Source organism: Cnephaeus nilssonii, assembly GCF_951640355.1.
Source record: "Cnephaeus nilssonii genome assembly, chromosome: 4".
Taxonomy (NCBI): domain Eukaryota; kingdom Metazoa; phylum Chordata; class Mammalia; order Chiroptera; family Vespertilionidae; genus Cnephaeus; species Cnephaeus nilssonii.
The window spans coordinates 79,310,214-79,331,069 of NC_137075.1; the positions used below are offsets into that span (position 1 = coordinate 79,310,214).

The following is a 20,856-nucleotide window of genomic DNA, read 5'->3' on the forward strand; positions in this document are numbered from 1 at the left end:
TAAATGCACTCCTGACAGTCACATCTATTTCCAGCATCAAGTGATGGGCACTCCTCTTCTGCTTCTATAGCAACTTCTACATACATTCCTGAGAGGATTTCACTCTTCCATTCATTTGTCATTCGCAGAAGATTGAATTCCTTGAAAGCAGGGTCTAGCACATGTACAATCCTTGTTGAGTAAATGAAGGACAAATGAGTAAATGAAATCTGACAGAGTTGTAGCTGGCTTTATGAGGTACCAACCTGTATTGGTCAAGAGCATGAAGTCTTAACCCAGAACCGCCTGGGTTCCAATGTCAGCTCATCACTGCTTCGCTCTGTGTCCTCAGACAACTGACTGTGACGTTTGTGCCTCTCCGTTTTGTGTTTTCGTACATGGGGATGATTACAGTTCTTAACTCGTAGGGTTATTATTATAAAGATTAAATGAGATTCTATTTGCAAAGTACTTAGAACAGTGCCTGTATATAGTAAGTGCTATGAAAGTTTGTTACTGTTATTATCGTCCTTTTTTGTTCATTGGTGATTAGCTCTGGTGTGGAATAGAGGGTGCCCACAGGAAGGTCACGCTGGAATTCAGTTTTTCTCCCGGCATGATGAAGACGTGCTTTGTCTCACTTTGCGTTCAGAAGCCCCTGGTGTGGGAAGGGGGCGTGGAGGGCCTCGGTACACCAGAAGTTAAGGACATTTGTGCCTTTATCAGTCTTCAGGCTGCACACAGGCTCAGCGGAACTAACAAACAGCTTTTATTTTGGATAGAATCTTATCAACTCAGTATAGTAACACTGTTACCTCAGGCGGGCTCTGACTCATTTTAATCCCGGGGCTAAAACAATTAATTACTAATTAATAAACAGTTCATTTGGTAGGTAAAAATCTTTAACAAGAGTGATCCGTGGGAGAGATAATAAAAAGGTTTGGAATGCTAAACAGAGTGGGGAAGACAGAATTGAAAAGATTTTTCAAGTCAGGGTACCATTAACTGTTAAATGATTTTTATTCTTTGCATTTTAAAAAAGTGGTCTATTGGATATTTAATACGATTGCATCTAGCTGTTGGCCTCAGGTTTATACATTTCTAGTCTCTCCCCTCCCAACATTTTATTATGAAGAATTTCTAATATATAACAAAGTCAAAAAATTTTACAACGAGCCCCCATATACTCAACATGTAGATTCTACCATTAATGTTTTGCTCTATTTGCTTGACCACATATCTGTACATTTATCCATCCCTCCATTCTCTAATACATTTTTTATTTTTATATGTTTGGTTAGCTTTGCTTTGATAGGAAAGTCATCAACTGGATGGGAGAGGTCAATGTTTTATTCTTAGACCCCAGGACACGAATAGTGGCAAAAACGCATATGAAGCAATACTATTAAAGAGTCGCAGAGTAAGAATCACTCTTACTGGAAGGATTCTTTAAGAGTCAAAGTGGGGATACAGAAAGACATGTGTAGGTGGGAAGACAAGCACTTGGGAAAATAATTCAATCTAATAGGTAACCTACCAAAACATTCTTTTTGATACAGTTTTTTTTTTTTTTTTTTTTTTTTTAGTTTCACTTTGTAAGCTATGCAGGGTCAGCTCTTACTGTTTCCAGTAAATGGCAACATTTATTGGAGAAGAAAAGAAATTAAAGTTTTAACGAAAATTCTTGCAGGGTGAAGGCTGACAATAAAATACACAAAAATGCCTAAGACACCAGTTTGTGTCCAACTTGACTTCCTCTAGACCAGATATGGAATTTAACTGCGCAGCTTTTCTTTCCACCTCGGGTCGGGAATCCACAATGCTGGCTTGGCTCTTTTGGAGTTCCGCCAGCAGCTCCAGAGAGCATGAATAGGTCACAGGGCAAAATCTTGATCATGATTCAGAAAAGAAGGCGTAGCCGCTGTGTTCCTCGTGAACTAAGGAAACGGTCACTAGAAGACTGCCTCTTTTGGAGGGCAGTTTTTGGTTTCTGTTGTTCTCTGGTGATGCGTGTTTATGGGAAATGCAGAACTGCAGCTGCTAATGAGCACGTACCCCTTTTACTTTTAGTTCACTCCTTTCACTGAGATGGACATGATATAATCTCCATTGGGTCGAAGGATGGCATCCGGTCCTGTGCTTCCCACCGAAGATGAGCAGGTTTCCTGGGGCATTGATGATCTCCATATTTCACTGCAAGGTAATTAAGATTGCCCCCCCTCCCCCCCACACACACCCGTGCCAGCTGTGGAAACCGTTCCCTCATCATCTTGCCACGAATCCCATTGCTTTCTGCCTCTCTTACGTATTTTTCCAATTGTAGAACCTTTCAGTATGCTACCTAAATGTTTTATTGCTCGCTCAGCTCGCTAGAAAGTAAGGAATACTTGGAAGGAATTTGGTATCTTAGTTCCTCACTCTGAGTGTATGAATATTCTTCCTTTCTGTTTTTCTGTTGTCTTTGCAGTAAAAATTAAATGGTTACCACAGTTTGCTTGGCATTGTTTACACTTGTTTTGCATCTTTGCACATAGCCTCCTTTATTTATTTATCTATTTATTTATTCACTCATTCATTATTTAAAACAATTTTTTAAATTGCACTTTACATTTACTGTTATTATATTAGTTTCAGGTGTACAGCATAGCAGTTAGACAACCATATACTTTACAAAGTGTTCCCCCAATATTTTCAGTACTCACCTGACCCCACACATAATTATTACAATATTATTGACTATATTCCCTATGCTGTACTTTACATCCCCTTGACTATTTTGTAACTACCTATCTGTAACTCTCAATCCCTTCACCTTTTTCACCCAGTCCCCCAACACGTCCCGCCCCCCCCCCCCCCGACCCCTCTGCGGATAGCCTCTTTTAAATGTACATCCTATTTTGTACCAACAGAAAGGAATAGTAGTAATATAAATGAATGATGATGTTTCAATCATGTGAATCTTAAGTGCTTCTTCTGGAGTTTGGCAATATTTGTTTTGTACTTTGAAAATTCATTAGCCACTAGACTTTCCACTTTTGATGATAAAGCAAATCTTGGAGCTGAGTAGTTAGCTAGTGTAGAAGAAATAAGGCTTTGGTTAGTTTTTGCAAATATTTATGTAGCAATATGTTTTAACATAATTTTAAGGTTATGACTACTGTTATGCAGCACTCTTGGAATGTTACTTAGAAGCCATTTTGACTTATTTATTATTGGTATTTATTAATTTTTAATTGAGGCATAATTGACATACAATGTTATATTAGTTTCAGGTGTATAATATAGTGATTTGATATTTGTATATATTGCAAAATGATCACCACAGTAAGTCTAGTTAATTAATATACATTACCATACATAGTTACAGAATTTTTTTTCATGTGATGAGAACTTTTAAGATCAGCTCTCTTAGCAACTTTCAAATATGCAATGCAGTATTATTAACTACAGTTCCCATGCTGTACATTACATTTATTTGAGACATTTATGATAAGATCCCAAAATGACTTTCTTTTTTAATTACAAGTGTGTTTGAATGATTAGATTCTTGACTTTGGGGTCAATAGCTACTACAATAGACTATACCTATATGTAACAGACTTTAAAAAATAAATATGTCATTTGTATAGACTAAGAAACATATAATATGTTAAAGGTAGTACTTCAGGTAAGAATTTTAAAAATTCTCAGTAAGTCCATTTATTATAGTGTCATATAATATTTGTAAGTAGCTATAATCAAATTTTCATTTAACAGAAAAAAAATCAATGTTCTTGTTTTCCTCTGAAGTTTTAGTAGCATGCAAGTAGTAAGTCATGAACCTAAACTGTACCAGGAAGGCAATGCATCAGTAAATAGATAAATCTAATTTCTAATGCTGGCTCTGCCACTTGCTAGTTCTGTGAACTTGCATAAGCGATTTTATCTGGTTTGAGTCAGTTTCCTCATACTTGAAATGTGGATGATAATGGCTATATTGCAACTGTGTTTTGAAGATGAACAATAATGCGTGCAAGGGGCTTGGGCAGTGCCTGGCACAGAGTAGGAGCTCAATAAACCACTGAGATTTTCGCTGCCTCCTCTGTTCTCCCATAGTAACTATTTTAGGACTTACAGTGTTATAATTTTTTAAATATATATTTACAGTCAAAATCTTTGCCTCCAAGGATTTATTATCCAGGAGCACATACCTAGAGTAGAAACTGCTTGGTTGAGAGGAAAAAATTATAAAAGACAAATCTGTTTTTAAAAAAATATATATTTTTATTGATTTCAGAGAGGAAGGGAGAGGGAGATAGAGATAGAAACATCAATTGAGAGAGAATCATCGATCGGCTGCCTCCCGCACACCCCCATTAGGGATCGAGCCCACACCAGGGCATGTGCCCTTGACTGGAATCGAACCCGGGACCCTTCAGTCCACAGGTAGAAGCTCTATCCACTGAGCCAAACCCGCCAGGGCAGAGAAATCTGTTTTTTACCGTTTTGCTTTGTTTTGCTTTGACATTTCTATTCAGTGGCTTCCCATCACATGTGGGGTAAAGTCTAGACTTCTTGGTGTGGCTCCCAGTGCTCTGCCTTCTGGTGCTTGCCTTTCTCTCTGCCCTCATCTCCCACCTCACCCCGCAATCACTGCTCCAGCCCCGCAGCTCCCCAAGGGGCCAGACTCCCCCTGCCTGTGTGCTTGGTTCAGGTTGTCCCCCTGCAGCTCCTCTGCCTCCGCTTCCCACTGGGATAAGTGCAGCTCTTCTATTCCTCCTCTACCCCTTACCCATCCCACAGTCAGCCAGACTCAGCCTCCTCCTGGGCCTTACGCTCTCTTCTGCTGAGATTTGCGCTGCCTCCTCTGTTCTCCCATAGCACCTATAGTGTTACTGTATTTAGTGTTTCTTCCCTCTGCAGAGTGCCTTCCCAGACTTCTGTGTACATACTCTAGCACTCTTACATACAGTATCTCATTTGGTCCTCACAATCACATTACGAGGTGGATATTTTAAAAAAACTAGAGGCCTGGTGCCCTCTCGCAATCTGGGACCCCTTAGGGGATGTCGAACTGCCAGTTTAGGCCCAATCCCCGCAGGCCAGGCAGAGGGACCCCACCCATGTGCACCGGGCCTCTAGTATGCATGTAAGATCTTTGGTTAATCTCTTCCCGCCCTTCCCCTTCGCCCCTTCCCTGAGATTTATCAGTCTGTTCCATGTTTCCATGCCTGTGCGCTGAGCGTCTGCCCCCTGGTGGTCATAGCTACTGGTCGAATGCTTGAACGGTCGGACAGTTGCTTAGGCTTTTATATATATAGCTTATAAATTGATGTTTAGAGAGAGAAGAAGGCAGAGGGGGAGAGAGGAAGAGAAACATCAATGAGAGCAAAACCTCTATCGGCTGCCTCCTGCACACTCCCCACTGGGGATTGAGCCTGCATGTGCGCTTGACTGGGAATTGAACCGGCGATCTTGTGATACACTGGGCAGTGCACAACCAACCTAGCCACACTGGCCAGAGCATGAGGTGGATTTTTTTTTATCTTTAAGGCACAGCGAAAGAAGCCATTGCTCAGGAAGATGGAATTACTTTCCCAGAGTCACAGCTAGAGAGCAACAGAGCTGGGTTTTATTTCCCCTGCACCACACCCCCTCTGACACATTTCAAAGAACAATTTGAAAGAGGGATTTTCCCCTAACAACTTTCTCTGGAAAATTCACTCAAATAACCTCATTCCAGTTAATCCATAGCAAATTTTCATAGTCAAAGTATAGATGGGCATCTTCAAGTAATAGTAATGATCTCAGGTTCAAGTAGTTCAAAATAATTAACAAATTGCTAAGAAATGAGTAGTTTCTCATACTGTGTTTTGAGTTACACGAAGTTATACAGTCTGCTTTACAATAGGAGATGAGTATGGGATGTTTGCAATGGAAAGGTGATGTACATTCACTGCCAGTGTGAAGGGTTTTCCTTCATGTTGTATTTCAAGGACCGTGGTGCTGGGTGCATTGCTCTGTGGGGGAGAGGTGGAGAGCTAATGCTATAATGTGGTGAGGTTGACGCTGGGCTCATTAGGCAGGTACCCTTTGGGATATCAAGAAGTTCTCGTGACTATAGAATGAAAGCTTAACTGTGAGACAGATAGACTGCCTTAAGTTCTATATTATTATCAGCAGATTTATAATGATTCTTTTTAACCCCCCAAACGAAGGAAATCTTACCTTTTTGACAGCATGGATGGACCTGGGGAGCATTATGCTAAGTGGAATAAGGCAGTCAGAGAAAGAGAGATACTGTATGACTGTATGATTTCACTCATAGGTGAAATCTAATGAACAAAAATAACAAACAAATAAAATGGGAACACACTGATAGATATAGAGAACAGACTGACAGCTGCTAAAAGAGAGGGAGGTTTGGGTTGTAGGTGAAAAAGGTGAAGGGATTAAGCAAAAAAAGAAAACCACACCCCCCACTCATAGGCACAGACAACAGCATGGTGATTACCAGAGGGGAAAGAGGAGTGGGGGAGCTAGAAGAGGGTAAAGGGGAGATAAATAATGATGGAAGCAGACTTGGCTTGGGGTGGTGAACATACAATATAATATACAAATGATATATTATAGAATTGTGCACCCGAAACCTATATAATTTTATTAACCAATGTCACCCCAATAAATTCAATTTTAAAGGAGAAATAAAAAGCATTTGGCTTTGTTTACTGTGTAATCAGAGTTGCATTTAACAAAATTCACATGTGCTTAATGATCCTTGGAGTAATATGAGAACAGAGATTTTAGGTAATATGAGAGGCCAAGGATCACTGCTCATAAGAAAGTTTTGTTTCCCCCCCCCTCATTTTAGAATATATTTTTAGAGGCAGATACAGGCCTATTTAATTTATAATGCCTACTTTATTTTAGCCAAAACTTATCTAAGGTGAGATAATTATGGCCATACCCTGACAAGAAAAGATCAAGATGTCTGCATTGAAATGTGGTGATTCATCGTTGATATGCTATGAAAACATATCCCATGTGTGCAGGGCCTACACGGACTCAGGCCTAAGGAATCAGGAAGTGCTTTGCTGAAATTCATAGAGCGAGACAATCAACAAGTGACTTCATCTTTCTTTTTGCTCATCCTTTGTGTGATCTTGGGAGAATGTCTTCGTGAAGGGACTTTTGAGGGCCCATTTTGTAGGAAGATATGTGTGTTCTCTCAGTCTTGTGAGGAGAATAGCCTTGGGTGGGTTGTTGGGAAAAGAAAGAAATGGCATTTGTGAATTTGAGCAGATAATGTAAAAATAGAATTTAGTATATTTTGTACTACTATGGATGGTCCATATTTTATTTTTCTAAAACATGTTTTTTAAAAATATATATTTTATTGATTTTTTTACAGAGAGGAAGAGAGAGGGATAGAGAGTTAGAAACATTGATCAGCTGCCTCCTGTACACCCCCTACTGGGGATGTGCCCGCAACCAAGGTACATGCCCTTGACCGGAATCGAACCTGGGACCTTTTAGTCCTCAGGCCAATGCTCTATCCACTGAGCCAAACCGGTTTCGGCTAAAATATGTTTGTTTGTTTTTTTAAATTGACTTTAGAGAGAGGGAGGGAGAGGAAGAGAGGGATAGAAACATCAATGATGCCAGATAATCATTGATCAGCTGCCTTCTGCATGCCCCCTCCTGGGGATTGAGCCCACCACCTGGGCATGTGCCCTGACTGGGAATTGAACCGTGACCTTCTGGTTCATGGGTGGATGCTTAGCCACTGAGCTACACCAGCTGGGCTGGATGGTCCATATTTTCAATAAATTTGATACATGAAAGTTCAAGCTATTAAAATGATTGGCTGTCTTTAAAAGTTATTTGCTTTACCAAGGTGTCTATTATAGAATTTCTTTAAATCTCTCCATTGAATTTCTTACCTGGCATAATAATAGGTGCTTCCTTCTCTTTTATCCTAAGAAAAATAGTAAATGCATATTTTGTCTGAAATAACATTTCTCCTAAGGTCTTCAGGTGGGTATGTTCAGGGAACAATCCTTTGAAATATTGGATTGATATGATTATGAAAATAGTAAGGGGACAAGATGGATAAGTATCACAGAATTTTCAAGTTGAAAGGGACTTTGTTTGCCACCAGTTTAATGGGAGACCAATATAGGAATCCTTCAGAACTATTTTTCAGATTAAAATCCTTAAGGGAATTGAAATCAAACCCATGAAGTTTGGGAATTTTGCTTTTAGGTAGTAGGTAGCTATTGGGTCTTGAGGATGAGAGTATAATGCATGGTTAGAGGTCAGGGTTGTGTGTTAAGGAGATTAATCCAGTTTTAAGGTAAGACTTACCTTAAAGGAAGACGTGAAAAGGCTAAGATAATGGATTTGGAGAAACTAGTATGAAAGCTTTGCAAATATCTGGATGCAGGACAATATTACCCTGGATTAGAGTTATAGCAGTGAGTATGAAAATATGGGACAGATAAGAAAACCATAAGGTGGAAAACTCAATAGGACTTTGCAACTATTGAATATGGTAATAGGATAGAGCAGCTCTAAGGTTTAGTAGTCAAAGTGCTTAGGATAATAGTGGTAGCATACATAATGTCCAAATTATTAGCTGTCTTTTTATTAAGTGTGTTTTCACTTAGCTTTTTACTAGCATCAAAGAATAAGGCCATTAAATATTAGTTTATATCGATGTGCTTAAGATAAATTGTTGTAGATAAAAGATACTATTTACCAAGAACGTCCTATATCATGGAAAGCATAAAGGCATGATACAGGTGGAGGACCCATGTGAAAGTCAAATTAATAATAATTGATCATCATAATAAGTGATATTCCCTGATTGGTTGACTCATCTTGTGATATTTTAAATGAGTGCAATGGACATTTTGAACTTTTTTGGACATTTTATATATTTCAGATTTAAGTTACTTCTTTTGAACAGGTAAATATTGGCCATAAATTTGTTGGCCACCAAAGGACACAATAAATTTACATAGCAGAGGCAAGTTAGTTTGTTTTAAAAACTGAGGTAGGCCGGTGCTTTAGAAAAATGGCATCTCAGTATTGAATGTTACCATTAGTGAGGCACAGCCTAGGAAGGAGTGTGGATCCTGTTACCTCTGCCTCCGCACGCGGGGTGCACTTTCATGCAGCCCTGCCAGAAGGCTGGCGCATGGGTACCTGCCCGCACAAACCTGCATAGAGCTATGTTCCGCCCACTGTGTCATTTCAAACAGTGCTCATATGTTTTATTTAGTGCTGTTGTCGTCTAGATGACATATTTTAAAAGATTAAAAAACCCTTCTATGCCTTCTGGGTGGATATCATTACGTGGAAGGGCTCGGTAGTGAAATGTGAGTCTCTGTGGTGAGGTTATTACACTATTTAAATTTATTCATTATTCATGACCGTCCCTCTGAAGGGAGGCTTTCAATTTATATATTATTTTTAGTAACATTAGCAATTGTTTGTGTTCAGTGGGTTAGATTACAAGCATCGTAATGTAATGCAGTGTTTAATTTTATTCAGTTATTCAGTATGTGCTGTGGGCTGGATGTTAAGGGCACAAAAAGGAATAGGTTGAGCACCTGCAAGAAGTACGTAGTCCAGCCCTAACTGGTTTGGCTCAGTGGATAGAGCGACGGCCTGCGGACTGAAGGGTCTTGGGTTCAATTCTAGTCAAGGGCACGTTCCTCAGTTGCAGGCTCGATGCCTGCCTCTGGTCGGGGTGCATGTGGGAGGCAACCAATTGATATATCTTTCTCACATCGATGTTTCTCTCTCTGTCTCTATCCCTCCCTTCCACTCTCTAAAAATCAATGGAAAAAATATCCTTGGGTGTGAGGATTAACAACAACAACAAAAAGAATTGGCTGTACTTTGGATGTTGTGTGAAAGCAAGAAAATGACCTGAATGCAAATCTAATCATTCTTGTGAAACACGTTAATGTTTTTTAACTATTCAGGGTAATATTCCTTATTTTGGTATCCAATGTCCAAATCAAAATATGACTGAAATATATTTTTATATTCCAATTTTAGGGGGAGTGAAGGATAATAATGTATCTATATAACACATTATTTGCAAGGCGAGTTATATATTCTTTTCAATGTAAAAAACCCAAACATTTTGGTAAGAACTTTCTGGAGTTTTTCTTGCTGAACCCCCTGTGATTGTTCCCTAACCTTGAGTTTTTGCTCTTGTTTGGACATCACCTGCTTTAATAGGCCCTCTGAGTTCCTCCAAGTGTCCCTGAGCAGGACACTTCTGTATCTTTATTGCCAATGAACTTTCAGACAGATGTTAGGCTTTCAATAAACACCTGTATAATGAGTGAATTAGTGGCCATTCCAATTTAAAAAAAATATAGAAAGTGCCCAAATGCGAAGAATTGTTGGGTGTTCAGGAAAATTGGTCAGAATGGAAACAGGTTTCTTTCAACTTAGGGCAGTGAGGTGTGCATGTGATGTTTGGGAGCTCAGCAGTGCATTGGTATTGTGTTCCTGAGAGAAATTCTGTTTGCCTTATTGCCGGAAGCTAATTCCAGCATGTCAGAAATGCAACCTTTTGATGAAATTTCTTGCATTTATGACATGCTGGAATTAGCTGGAACTTGGGGATTCAGCAGGGCTGAATTCATATTACCTGCTGCTGGAATGACTAAGGGCATTTCCCCACACCTAAAGATTTGCATATATTATTGCCTGTTGCCAGACAGCTGAGGGCATTTTAATCTACATGTTATTGCCTCCTGCTGGCCAGACACCTGAACAGCGGAAGGCAGTTCCCCCAAAAACAATGCCTACTTACTGTATACTAAACCTTAACCTTTGATGTGTGTATCTGCTTTGTCTTAGGACAATTTGTGTTAATAAAGAGCAAGGGGTCCGGAGATTCAGAGAACTTGGTTCCTACAGCTAAGCTCCTCTGGCTCCCCCAGGGGTTACAAATTTATATTATATTTCTAGTCTCTTTATTAATTTATGCCACCACACCTTCTCCAGATTCCTGAACCCTTCCAGATGCCGAGAAACACCCACCGGCATTACCGTATGACAGTGAGTGAACGAAACCATGTAAAGTCTGAGAAAGAGGATCAGGATTAATAAAAGGCTTCTGGGTGGAATTTCTACCCTTTTGCAGCCAATTCCCAGTTTGGAATTTTGATGGAAATGATGAATGAAGAGTAAGGAAAGGACTTGTTTTAGCAGGCAGTATTTTGGTTTCCCTAACCAATTTAGACTGCTTAGTTATCTATAATAATAAAAGCGTAATATGCTAATTAGACCAGACGACCTTCCTGATGAAGCTGCAGCGGCAGGGGCCTAGCCCCTTGCACAAATTTCGTGCATCGGGCTTCTAGTTATGAATAAAAGCAAATCATCTCTGGGGTCTTTTTTTTTTTTTTTCGTTTTGGCTAATTAGGAGATTATTTCACCCAGAGAAAATAAGTTGTAGTCCTTCACTGGCTATCCATGCTGTCCTGTACCAACACAAAAGCTTTTAGAAAGTTCCTGATACCACAGTAGCAATTAATGTATTCGCCTGTGTTTTCTTGAAAGATTATTTGCCTTGATATTGTAAAGCTTTGTAATTTCACAAATATTCCAGTTGAAAAATAAAATCAGAGCTCTTTGAACAGTGGTGTGTGCACTGTATAGTTTTTTCAGGGAAATTTTTTTTTTCTTCGGTTGTACATGCAGCTTTAGCTTCTGGGAATTTTCGCTTCTGTTTTTTTTTTTTTTTTTGCCAGGAGTGGGGATAAGCTTAGTTTATTCTGGGTCAGTTACATTTTGAAAACTAGGGCAAGATAAACCCAGGGTCATTTAGAGTCCTGTTAAAGTAGGTTAACAAAGATCTCATTCATTCCTTATAGAAATCAGAATCCTTTTTAATTAGCCCCTTGGGAGATACGAGATTTTTCTCAGCTTTTGTGTATGCATGTGTGTTGGGAGGGGGTGTAACTGTTCAGAGCTTGAAGTAGTATGTTAGGAAAAATAAAACTCAAAATAACTTCCCCTTAAAAGGGGAAAAAAGTCAGTATAATAGATTAATTTATACACATTTGGTGGGTTTAGTGTGTGATATACTAGTACATTCTAAATATTGGAGGTCATTATAAATGTGCTTCTTCAAGAGATTACTTTCCTCATCTGATTTCAACATTAGGGGATTACAGTTTCTCTGAATGGCTTCGGTTTTCTAAAACATTCAGGGAAATTTTAGTGAAAGATAAACTGTGTTTGTTGTTCTTAATATAATATGAGAACTGAAGTTTATTATCACCAGTATTTTAAAGTCACTTAGAAGTGGTACGTAAAAGAACATGAATGATTTATCGGAGATGAAATGTTCCAAGTTCTAAATGTGTGTATCATTGTTGGAGAGACCTGGGATTCTGGGTGATGATCTCTCCTGTCACTGATGGTCTGTGCAGGGATGCATGTTGACTGAGCACAGGCAGCAAACGGCAGAAGAGGAGCCACACACACTTCTCCTCTAGGGTGGAGTTGCACTCCCTGGTCACGTCTGGGTCTTCTCAGTCCTTACTGCGGAGGGGACCACCAATGATAGCCGCAGCGAAAGGTTACAAGAGGAAGGGTACCTGGCTCAAACACAGAACAGAAAGCCCTTCTCAAGTACAAGAAACGTTTAGGATCTTTCCAGAACATTGACACTGTTGGCTTTGTCTTCAGTTAAGTGGGAACCAGTTCTGCCGTGTGTCTCTGTCTGAATGTTCTTGGCACAACTTCCAAGGGGTCTGATATCTTCAAAACAAAATATTTCTAACTCATCCTGCTTCGTCACAGAGTTTGGTTTGTATGAGCACAGGTCATGGACTCATTCAGGCAGCATGTGTTTCTGAGGCCCTACCCTGTATCAAGCATTATTTTAGATTAAGAGAATACTGAGGCTAGCAACTCCAGTAAGCTTCTTATATCTATGGTGCTTGCATTTAAGTTAAAGAGACAAAGAATAACTTAGCAAAAAAAAATTTCAGCACATGGTAAGCTATATAGAGGATTAAAAATGGATTTATGTGGTAGTTTCTGGGTGTCTGTAGATTGGGTGGTCAGAGATGGCCTCTCAGAGGAGCAACATTTAAGGAGCCTTTGAGTAACACAAAGGAGCTGCCTTGCAAAGACCAAGAGAAGAGCATTCCAGTCTGAGGTAATAGCTCAAGGCAGAGCTCAAAGGTAGAAACAAACTTGGTGAATTCATGAAACAAAGGAAGCCTGGTGGCTGGATTGTGGTGGGTAAGGGGGGGCATGAGCTGGGCAAGGCAAGGCAGGGCTGGATCAGGCAGGGATTCGTTAGCTCGAAGCTAAGGTGTGTGGATGGGAACCACTGGCAGATATTAATCAGAGGAGTAACATGATTTGATTTATGTTTTCCAAAAGATCACTCTGGTTGCTGGGTGGTGAGGGAATTATCTGGGAGCAAGAGTGAAGTCAGAAAGCCAGGTAGAATGCATTTATTATAGTCTAGGTTCGATATGGTGATTTGGACCAGTATGGTAGCAATGGGATAAGAACTACGAATTAAAAAAAAAAAAGATATTTGTGAACACTGGGGATGTTCACAAATCAAGAATAATTTCTAAATTTTGCCTTGAGTAACTGAGTAGTTGAGCAAAGAAGACTGGTAGATGAAAAAGTTTGGGGGAAATCAGGAGTTTATATTGCCATGATTGATGTGAAATGCTTATTTGTTAATCCAAATGGAGATGTCACGTATACAGTTGGATGTCAGGATCCAGAGTTCTTGGAAGAGGTATAGATTGGGGATTCATCAGCGTATGGCTGGTATGTTTACATTTAAGGCCATGATCTGGATGAGATCACCTATAGAGTGTGCACTTTTGGGGTCTTTCTGTGTGTAGAGGTCAAGCATAAAATGGGGAGCAAGCAGAGGACATTGAGGAGTAGCCAGGGACAAAGAAGGAAAACCAGATGAGTAGGATGGTATGGGAACCTCTTGATGAAAGTGTTTGAAAAAGGTGGTATGGTCAACTGTGCTGAATAGAGAGAAGTGATCAATGGATTGGGCTCATAGAATTAGTTGGTGGCCCTGGTAAGGTTAGCCAGACTCCCGTAGTAGAGATAGTGGCCTAAGTGGATGGGTTGAGGAGAGAATGGGAGGTGAGGAAGTGGAGACACTGGCTCAATCAATGCTTTTAAGAAATATACAGACTGATACAATATCATGCAATGTGTGCTTCAGGAGAGAGGAGACATGGCACTATAGAAGGTCAGAGTAGGGGTACCTAACCCAGACTTGGAGGTTAGTGATTTCTAAGCTAAGACCTAAAGTACGTTAGCAGATGAGCAGGGTGAGGCTGGAAGAGTGCTCTAGGTAGTGGTAATAGTATAGTTCAGATGAAACTGAACAAGTTGAACATGGTATATTCAAGGAAATGGATGGCCAGTGGGACTGAGGATTAGAGTTTGAGGAATGTTAAGAGATGAGGCTGTAAAGGGTCATGCAAATACAGGAGTAGGCAAAAATAGGTTTACACCAGTGATAGGCGAATCGGTTTATTCTTGTATTATTATTTATTAAGTATTGTATTATTTATTTGTATTATACCTGTAAACCTACTTTTGCCCACACCTGCATATAGGGGTTTGAAATTTTTCCTAAGGCCAAGGAGAAGCAATTGAAGGATTCTGAATAGAGCCCTGGTTTTAGAAGTCCCGCAGGCTGCTGTGTGGGGTGTGGCCTTCTGGGAGTGAGTGTGAAGACAGAAAGACTAAAATCTGTTATAGTGGTTCATCTGAGAGATAATGGTGCCAGCGGAAATGGAGAGAAATGGGTATTGAGAGCTATCTAAAAGGTACAATTCTCAGGACTTTAAAAAGTTGTTGTTTTAGTTTATTTTCAGCTTTATTGAGGTAGTTATCAGGGCTTTTTGATTGACTGGGCTTGGCATAGTGAAGGAGAGGGAAGCATCCAGGGTGACTCACTCAGGTTTGTTCTTGAGCAAATGTGTGGATGATGGAACCATTCACTGAAAATAAATGCAAATGCAAGAGAACAACTTTGGTTGGGAAAGAGCTGGCTAGAGATGATGACTCAGTTCTGGGAATGTTGAATTTGAAGTGTCTGTGGAATAATTAAGTGGAGATACCCTGAAGATAATGGGATATATGGACATGAAGCCCAGGAGAAACTATCACCTGGGCTGAAGGTAAAGATTTGGAAGTCATTAAAATATAAATGGTAATTTATTCCCTTGGAGTAGATGAAAATACCTGAAAAAAGAGAAGAAGAGCCTTGGTAGAACATTATAGGAAAAAAACAAAAACAGGTCATAACAGAGCCTGAGGAGGGGTGTGCAGACAAATAGGAAGAAGACCAGGGGAGTGCGGTGTCATGGAATCTGAAGAAGGAAAGCGGGGTGAACAGTCTTGGAAGGTTTAAGATATTCAGTGAGTCCTGAGAAGTACCCATGGGGTTTACGATGGGAGTGTTATAAGTGACCTGGGTGATTACTAAGTAGAGCGGCTGGGGTGGAAGTCAAGCTTTTAGTGGGTTGAGAAGTGAGTGGTAGGTAAGGAAGTAAGGACAGCCAGTATAGACAATTGTTTCAAGAAATTTGGGTTTGAAGGGGAGGAGAGAAATAGGGTGGCCGCTGGAGGGGCCATGGATCTGACATTTCAGCTGTTGTTGTTGTTGTTGTTTTTAATATTTCAGAGAGGAAGGGAGAGGGAGGGAGAAATAGAAACATCAATGATGAGAATCATTGATTAGCTGCCTACTGCACGCCCCCTACTGGGGATTGAGCCTGCACACCGCCTTGACCGGAATCGAACCCGGGATCCTTCAGTCTGCAGGCTGGTGCTCTATCCACTGAGCCAAAGCAGCTCAGCTGTTTTTTTAGTTGAAATATGAACAACATAGATTTTGATATTAGGCACATCTAGATTTGAATTTCTCCTCTGCCAGATGTGAGATCTGGAGTACTGTGGTTGGGACATAGTAGGCTTTCAATAAATGTTTATTGAAAGAGTCAACAAAACTCATTCATCTTCAGGGAGCTACAACTTTCTCATTTATAAAATGCTCACCTGACTACTTCATTGAAAGGCTTTACTGAAATAGAATAATTATTTTTTTTTACCCTTGAGTTCCCATTTATTCCTGGACTAGTCTTGTTTCAGTAAGCTTCTGAGCCCCTCCAAGTGTGTGTTAGGATAGCCACATGTAATAGATGTATATTGAGTTACATTATATTAATATTTGAGTTCATTATTTCATCACTATTTTTGTCAGGCCCTTCCTGTTCCCTTATGTTGTCTCAAGAAGAAGTCACACACATACATCAGCCCAATAACTTTAAAGAGGCATTTCTCAAACTAAACTTTGTGAGCCCCGGAATAATAATCTCTGGGAGTTGGGACCCAGAACACTGCATTTAATACCCCTGAGTACTTTGCTGGCGTGCAGAGTAAGAGTCCTAGATTTGTAATCACAGCCCAGGTCTCTTCAGTGCGTCCGGTAGCTTTGCATTCAGAAGTCGGAGATGCTTGGACTGCTGCCCCAGTGGAAGGTGCTCAGACTTATACGTCTTGATTTTCGAAAGACAAGCACTCACAGTTCTATGTGGTAGAGAAAAGGTATGAAGAAGTAATAATTATGTGTTAAAAGAAATGTAGTTGTTTTAGTTTATGCATTCCACAGCTATTTATTGAGCAACTCTGATGAGTCAGAAGAGGGTGAGAAAGAGGAGAGACACATAGCACCCTATATTCTAGGCATTTTATCTGTATTGTGAGCTCATTTTCATGTGCTAGAAATACAAGATTTGCTTACTCAGAGAGCCAGGAGCTATGTCGGCCAGCGAGGTTGGAAACAAAAGCCTCAGTGTGAAAATCTCAGGTGTTGCACGAGGGTGTGGTGCACTCATGTGGCAACACGAAGAGGCGGGAGTCCCAGGCTACGGCCCAAAGTGGAAATCATTTGGTGTATGTTATATATTTTCCTAACAAATCAAGCACTCCCAGCCATTTAACCATTCATTCAACAAATATTGTCTGAATTTGTACAACATGAAATGCACGGTGGTAGGTGCTGCAGGCAATATGAGGAACAAAATCAGACTTGGCTCTTGTTCTCATGGAGCCTCTTGGCTAATGAGGAGACAGATTAAGCAAAGAATCTCACAGATATTAGTTAATATTTTTTTTTGGGGGGGTAAGAGCTTTTTTGATATAATTCGAGATGTAATTTACAAACCATACAACTCATCCATTTAAAGTGTAGAATTCAGTAGTTTTTAGTATATTCACAGAGTTGTGAAACCATCACATTAAATTGTGGGACATTTTTATCACCCCCTAAAGAAAGCCCATGCACTTTATTTTTTATTTTATTTATTTATTTTAAATATATTTTACTGATTTTTTACAGAGAGGAAGGGAGAGGGATAGAGAGTTAGAAACATTGATCAGCTGCCTCCTGCACACCCCCTACTGGGGATGTGCCCACAACCAAGGTACATGCCCTTGACCGGAATTGAACCTGGGACCCTTCAGTCCGCAGGCCGACGCTCTATCCACTGAGCCAAACCGGTTAGGGCAAGCCCATGCACTTTAGCAGTCATTCTTAAACCTCCCACCTTCCCAGCGCTTGGCAAACACTGGTCTACTTTCTGTCTCTCTAGATTTGCCAACTCTGGACATTTCATACAAATGGAATCATACAATATGTGGTATTTTGTGTCTGGCTTCTTTCATGTAGCATAATATTTTTGAAGTTCATCCATGTTGTAGCTGGTATTTATTTGTGTAGACTAATCTTAGTTCATGCCTGGGATTTCAAACTTTTTCTGTGAATGGCCAGGTAATAAATATTCTAGTTTTTGAGGTCTATATGGTCTCTGTCACAACTACTCAACTTTGCTAATTTAGCATGAAAGTAGCTACAGACAGCATATAAACAAATGTCTGTGTTTCAACAAAACTTTATTTACAAAAGTAGGCAATAGACCAGAATAGCCTTTGGGTTAGTTTGTTGACCTCTGATCCACGTCAGTATGAGTAGTTAATTCTTCTGAGAGCTCTGTGAAGTTATTATCCCCATTTTACAGATAAGACTGAGGCACGTAGCTAGTAAGTGGTTGATACAGGATCAAACCCAGATAGTCTAGCTCTAGACCCATTGCTGTTAACCTTGCCAGTGACTACAAGTTGAGGCAAGTCCAAAATACGGGGCGGAAATCCATGATTCTGTGAAAGCAAATAACGAAGACACATTGACTTAGGTTTGCTTCAGGATGCAACATGAACTGAGACCTAAGCAAAAGGAGAAGTTAACTAGGTGAAGGGAGGGTGGGAAGGGTGGTACAAATGGTTGTGGCAGAGGGAACATAGCTTGTAAAGGCCTTGAGAGAAGATAGAGTGACCAGAGTCGAGGGCTTGAGGGAGAGAGGTGAGATGCTCTTGTGTGGACCATGCAAGACCTAAAGGTTGTTAGGAATTTTGCTCTTGATCCAGAGCAGAGAGAACCATGAAGGGGTGGGAAGAATACTATGTTCATATTTATTGGCTGAAGTAGAACACTGATTGAAGCAGGTGGAGTAGACTTAGTTGGCCATGGAAGTGGCCCAGGACAGAGCGGATGGTGGGTTGGGCAGGAGGGCTGGGGGAGCAGAGAGGTGTAGAGAAGGAAGTGGGTATCAGAGCGTTGTGGAGGCAAGTTTGGCAGGATTTGGTGCTAGGCTGTACTTGGGGATGATAAATGATGGTGGTATCGAATCCTTGAGATGGAACCATGGTTTAGGGAGTGGTAGGGAAGTGATTTTAGCCCTGGAATGCTGAGTTTGGCAATATGGATTCTCTGGGGGAAATATGTAAAATAAAAGGATTTAGAGGTTGCATACTGTGTTTTTCAAATTATGTTAGCTAGGACTTACCTTCTAAAATCACTTTTCTGGTTCAGTAAACTGGATCTTAGTCTTAGTATTACAGTATTTATTTTTCTTGCTTGCTTGCTTGCTTGTTTGCTCAGGGTTGGTTGCAAAAAAATTGTATCATAAATTGTCCCCCTGCTTTCTCAGTTAGTTAATAGTCTCCTGTAGTTAAATAACAGGCCTTTTCCTGTTTATTCTTCAAATATTTTAGGCCTGTGTGTGTGTGTGTGTGTGTGTGTGTGTGTGTGTGTGCGCGCGCGCGCGCCTGCATGATTTTATTCCCTTATTTTGTTTTTTCATTTATTTCTGTTTATCATCATCTCCATGAGAAACAATAAAAGAGTTGGCCTTTCTACTTTTAGTTCCCTTTCTTCTTCAGCTTCTTTGGGAAGGCTGTTGGAGCACATACCTAAAACGTGTAGCATTATCCTCTGAATTAAGTCATCCTTACCATTGTCTGTCCCGGCTAACAATGGGGTTGGCAGTAGTGTTTTAGGGAATGGCAACAGGGTCTCATTAGTATGTACTCTTTTATTCAAGAAATTTTATTAGTTAAAGAAATTGCCTAGGAGTTGTTTAAACAAGGATTAGGGTAAAGCATGGGCTGAGTAACTGTTGGCAATACATTCTTCACCATACAATAACAAGTCAGTTTGATCCTCCACACTTTTAATATTTACTTAGTCTTTGAATCAGCACATATTTATTTCATATCTCTTCTCTGCTTGGCATTGTGCTAAGTGGAAGCAAAAACGCCAAAACATAAATGTTTAACGTTCATACACTGAGTAGGAGAGAAACCACATGCAGGTATGTGACTACAGTATATGAGCGGCAAGTGGTAATTACCATAAGATAGAAACCAAGTGTTGGGCTATACACATAGCTACCGTTTAATAAAAACACAGATAGAATAACAGTAAACATACTATTTTTACAACTTGCCCTTTTCCACTTAATATATCCACATCAGTGCATATATATCTACTTTGTTCTTTTTACTGGCTAGAGTTTTTCATTCTTAACATGCTTAATCTAGAAGGATGCACAGGAAACAATGTCTCTGTGGGGAAAAAGAGAGGCATGGGGAAGGTTAAGATTAACTTTTAATTTCTCTTACTGTTTGAAAGAATGTTTTATGAGCATTATGTATTACTTTCTAATAATAATCTTCTATAATAAAGAGGTAATATGCAAATTGACCCTCACTCCATCATGCTGTCACAAGATGGCTGCACCCATGGCGGAGGCAGGGTTCCCATAACACATGATGGCTGCACCCACAGCGGAGGCGGGGTTCCCATAATGAGCCGTAATGAGCAATCAGCAGGGACCTGAGGCTGCGTGGGGCGGGGGACCTCAGGCCATGCCCCCCGCCTGGTAGGGATTGATGGGGGACCTCAGGCTGTGCCCCCCCGCCTGGCAGGGCTTGACAGGGGACCTGAGGCCGTGCCCCACGCCCCGGTACTGGGCCATGGGACCTGAGGCTGCACCCCCAGCCCAGTGGGGCTTGAAGGTGGACCTCAGGCTGTGCCCCGCACCTGGCAGAGCTTGACGGGGGACCTCAGGCTGCACCCCCTGCCCTGGGCTGGGGGACCTGGGGCCACGCCCCGTGCCCCGGTGCCGGGCTGGGGGACCTTAGGCCATGCCCCCATCCCAACACCAGGCTGGGGGATCTGAGGCTGCGCCCCCCGCCTGGCGGGGCTTGACGGGGGTGGGGCCAGCCAGGTCCAGATCTTGCCCAATGGGGGTGGGGCCAGCCGGGTCTGGGTCTTGTGCAGTTTCGAGGTGCACGCAGGTGGGTGGGGACTTGACTCTGGGTCCCGTGCCGTGCCCCAGACTCTGACAGGAGGAATATTTTCATATACACTTTACTTTCATCTCTGATACTTCTATTATAGAGAAAGGGCAAATAGCAATATTAAAATATTTCCTCTAATTAATTCCCTTTTAA

The 20,856-nt window shown here is 40.8% G+C and overlaps 1 protein-coding gene across 4 annotated transcripts in view; it reads left to right on the top strand.

The window, feature by feature from the left end:
• The window catches only part of SYNE2 (spectrin repeat containing nuclear envelope protein 2), a 306,555-nt gene that overhangs the window by 47,196 nt on the left and 238,503 nt on the right, over positions 1-20,856 (top strand). For 3 of the 4 annotated variants that reach the window (XM_079769558.1, XM_079769560.1, XM_079769561.1), the window contains exon 2: positions 2,050-2,179. In XM_079769558.1, the coding sequence (XP_079625684.1) occupies positions 2,101-2,179 (79 nt within the window). In that variant the 5' untranslated portion in view covers positions 2,050-2,100. Of the gene's footprint in view, positions 1-1,594; positions 2,180-20,856 lie in introns of those variants that run through there. The other variant, XM_079769559.1, reaches the window with a different exon arrangement.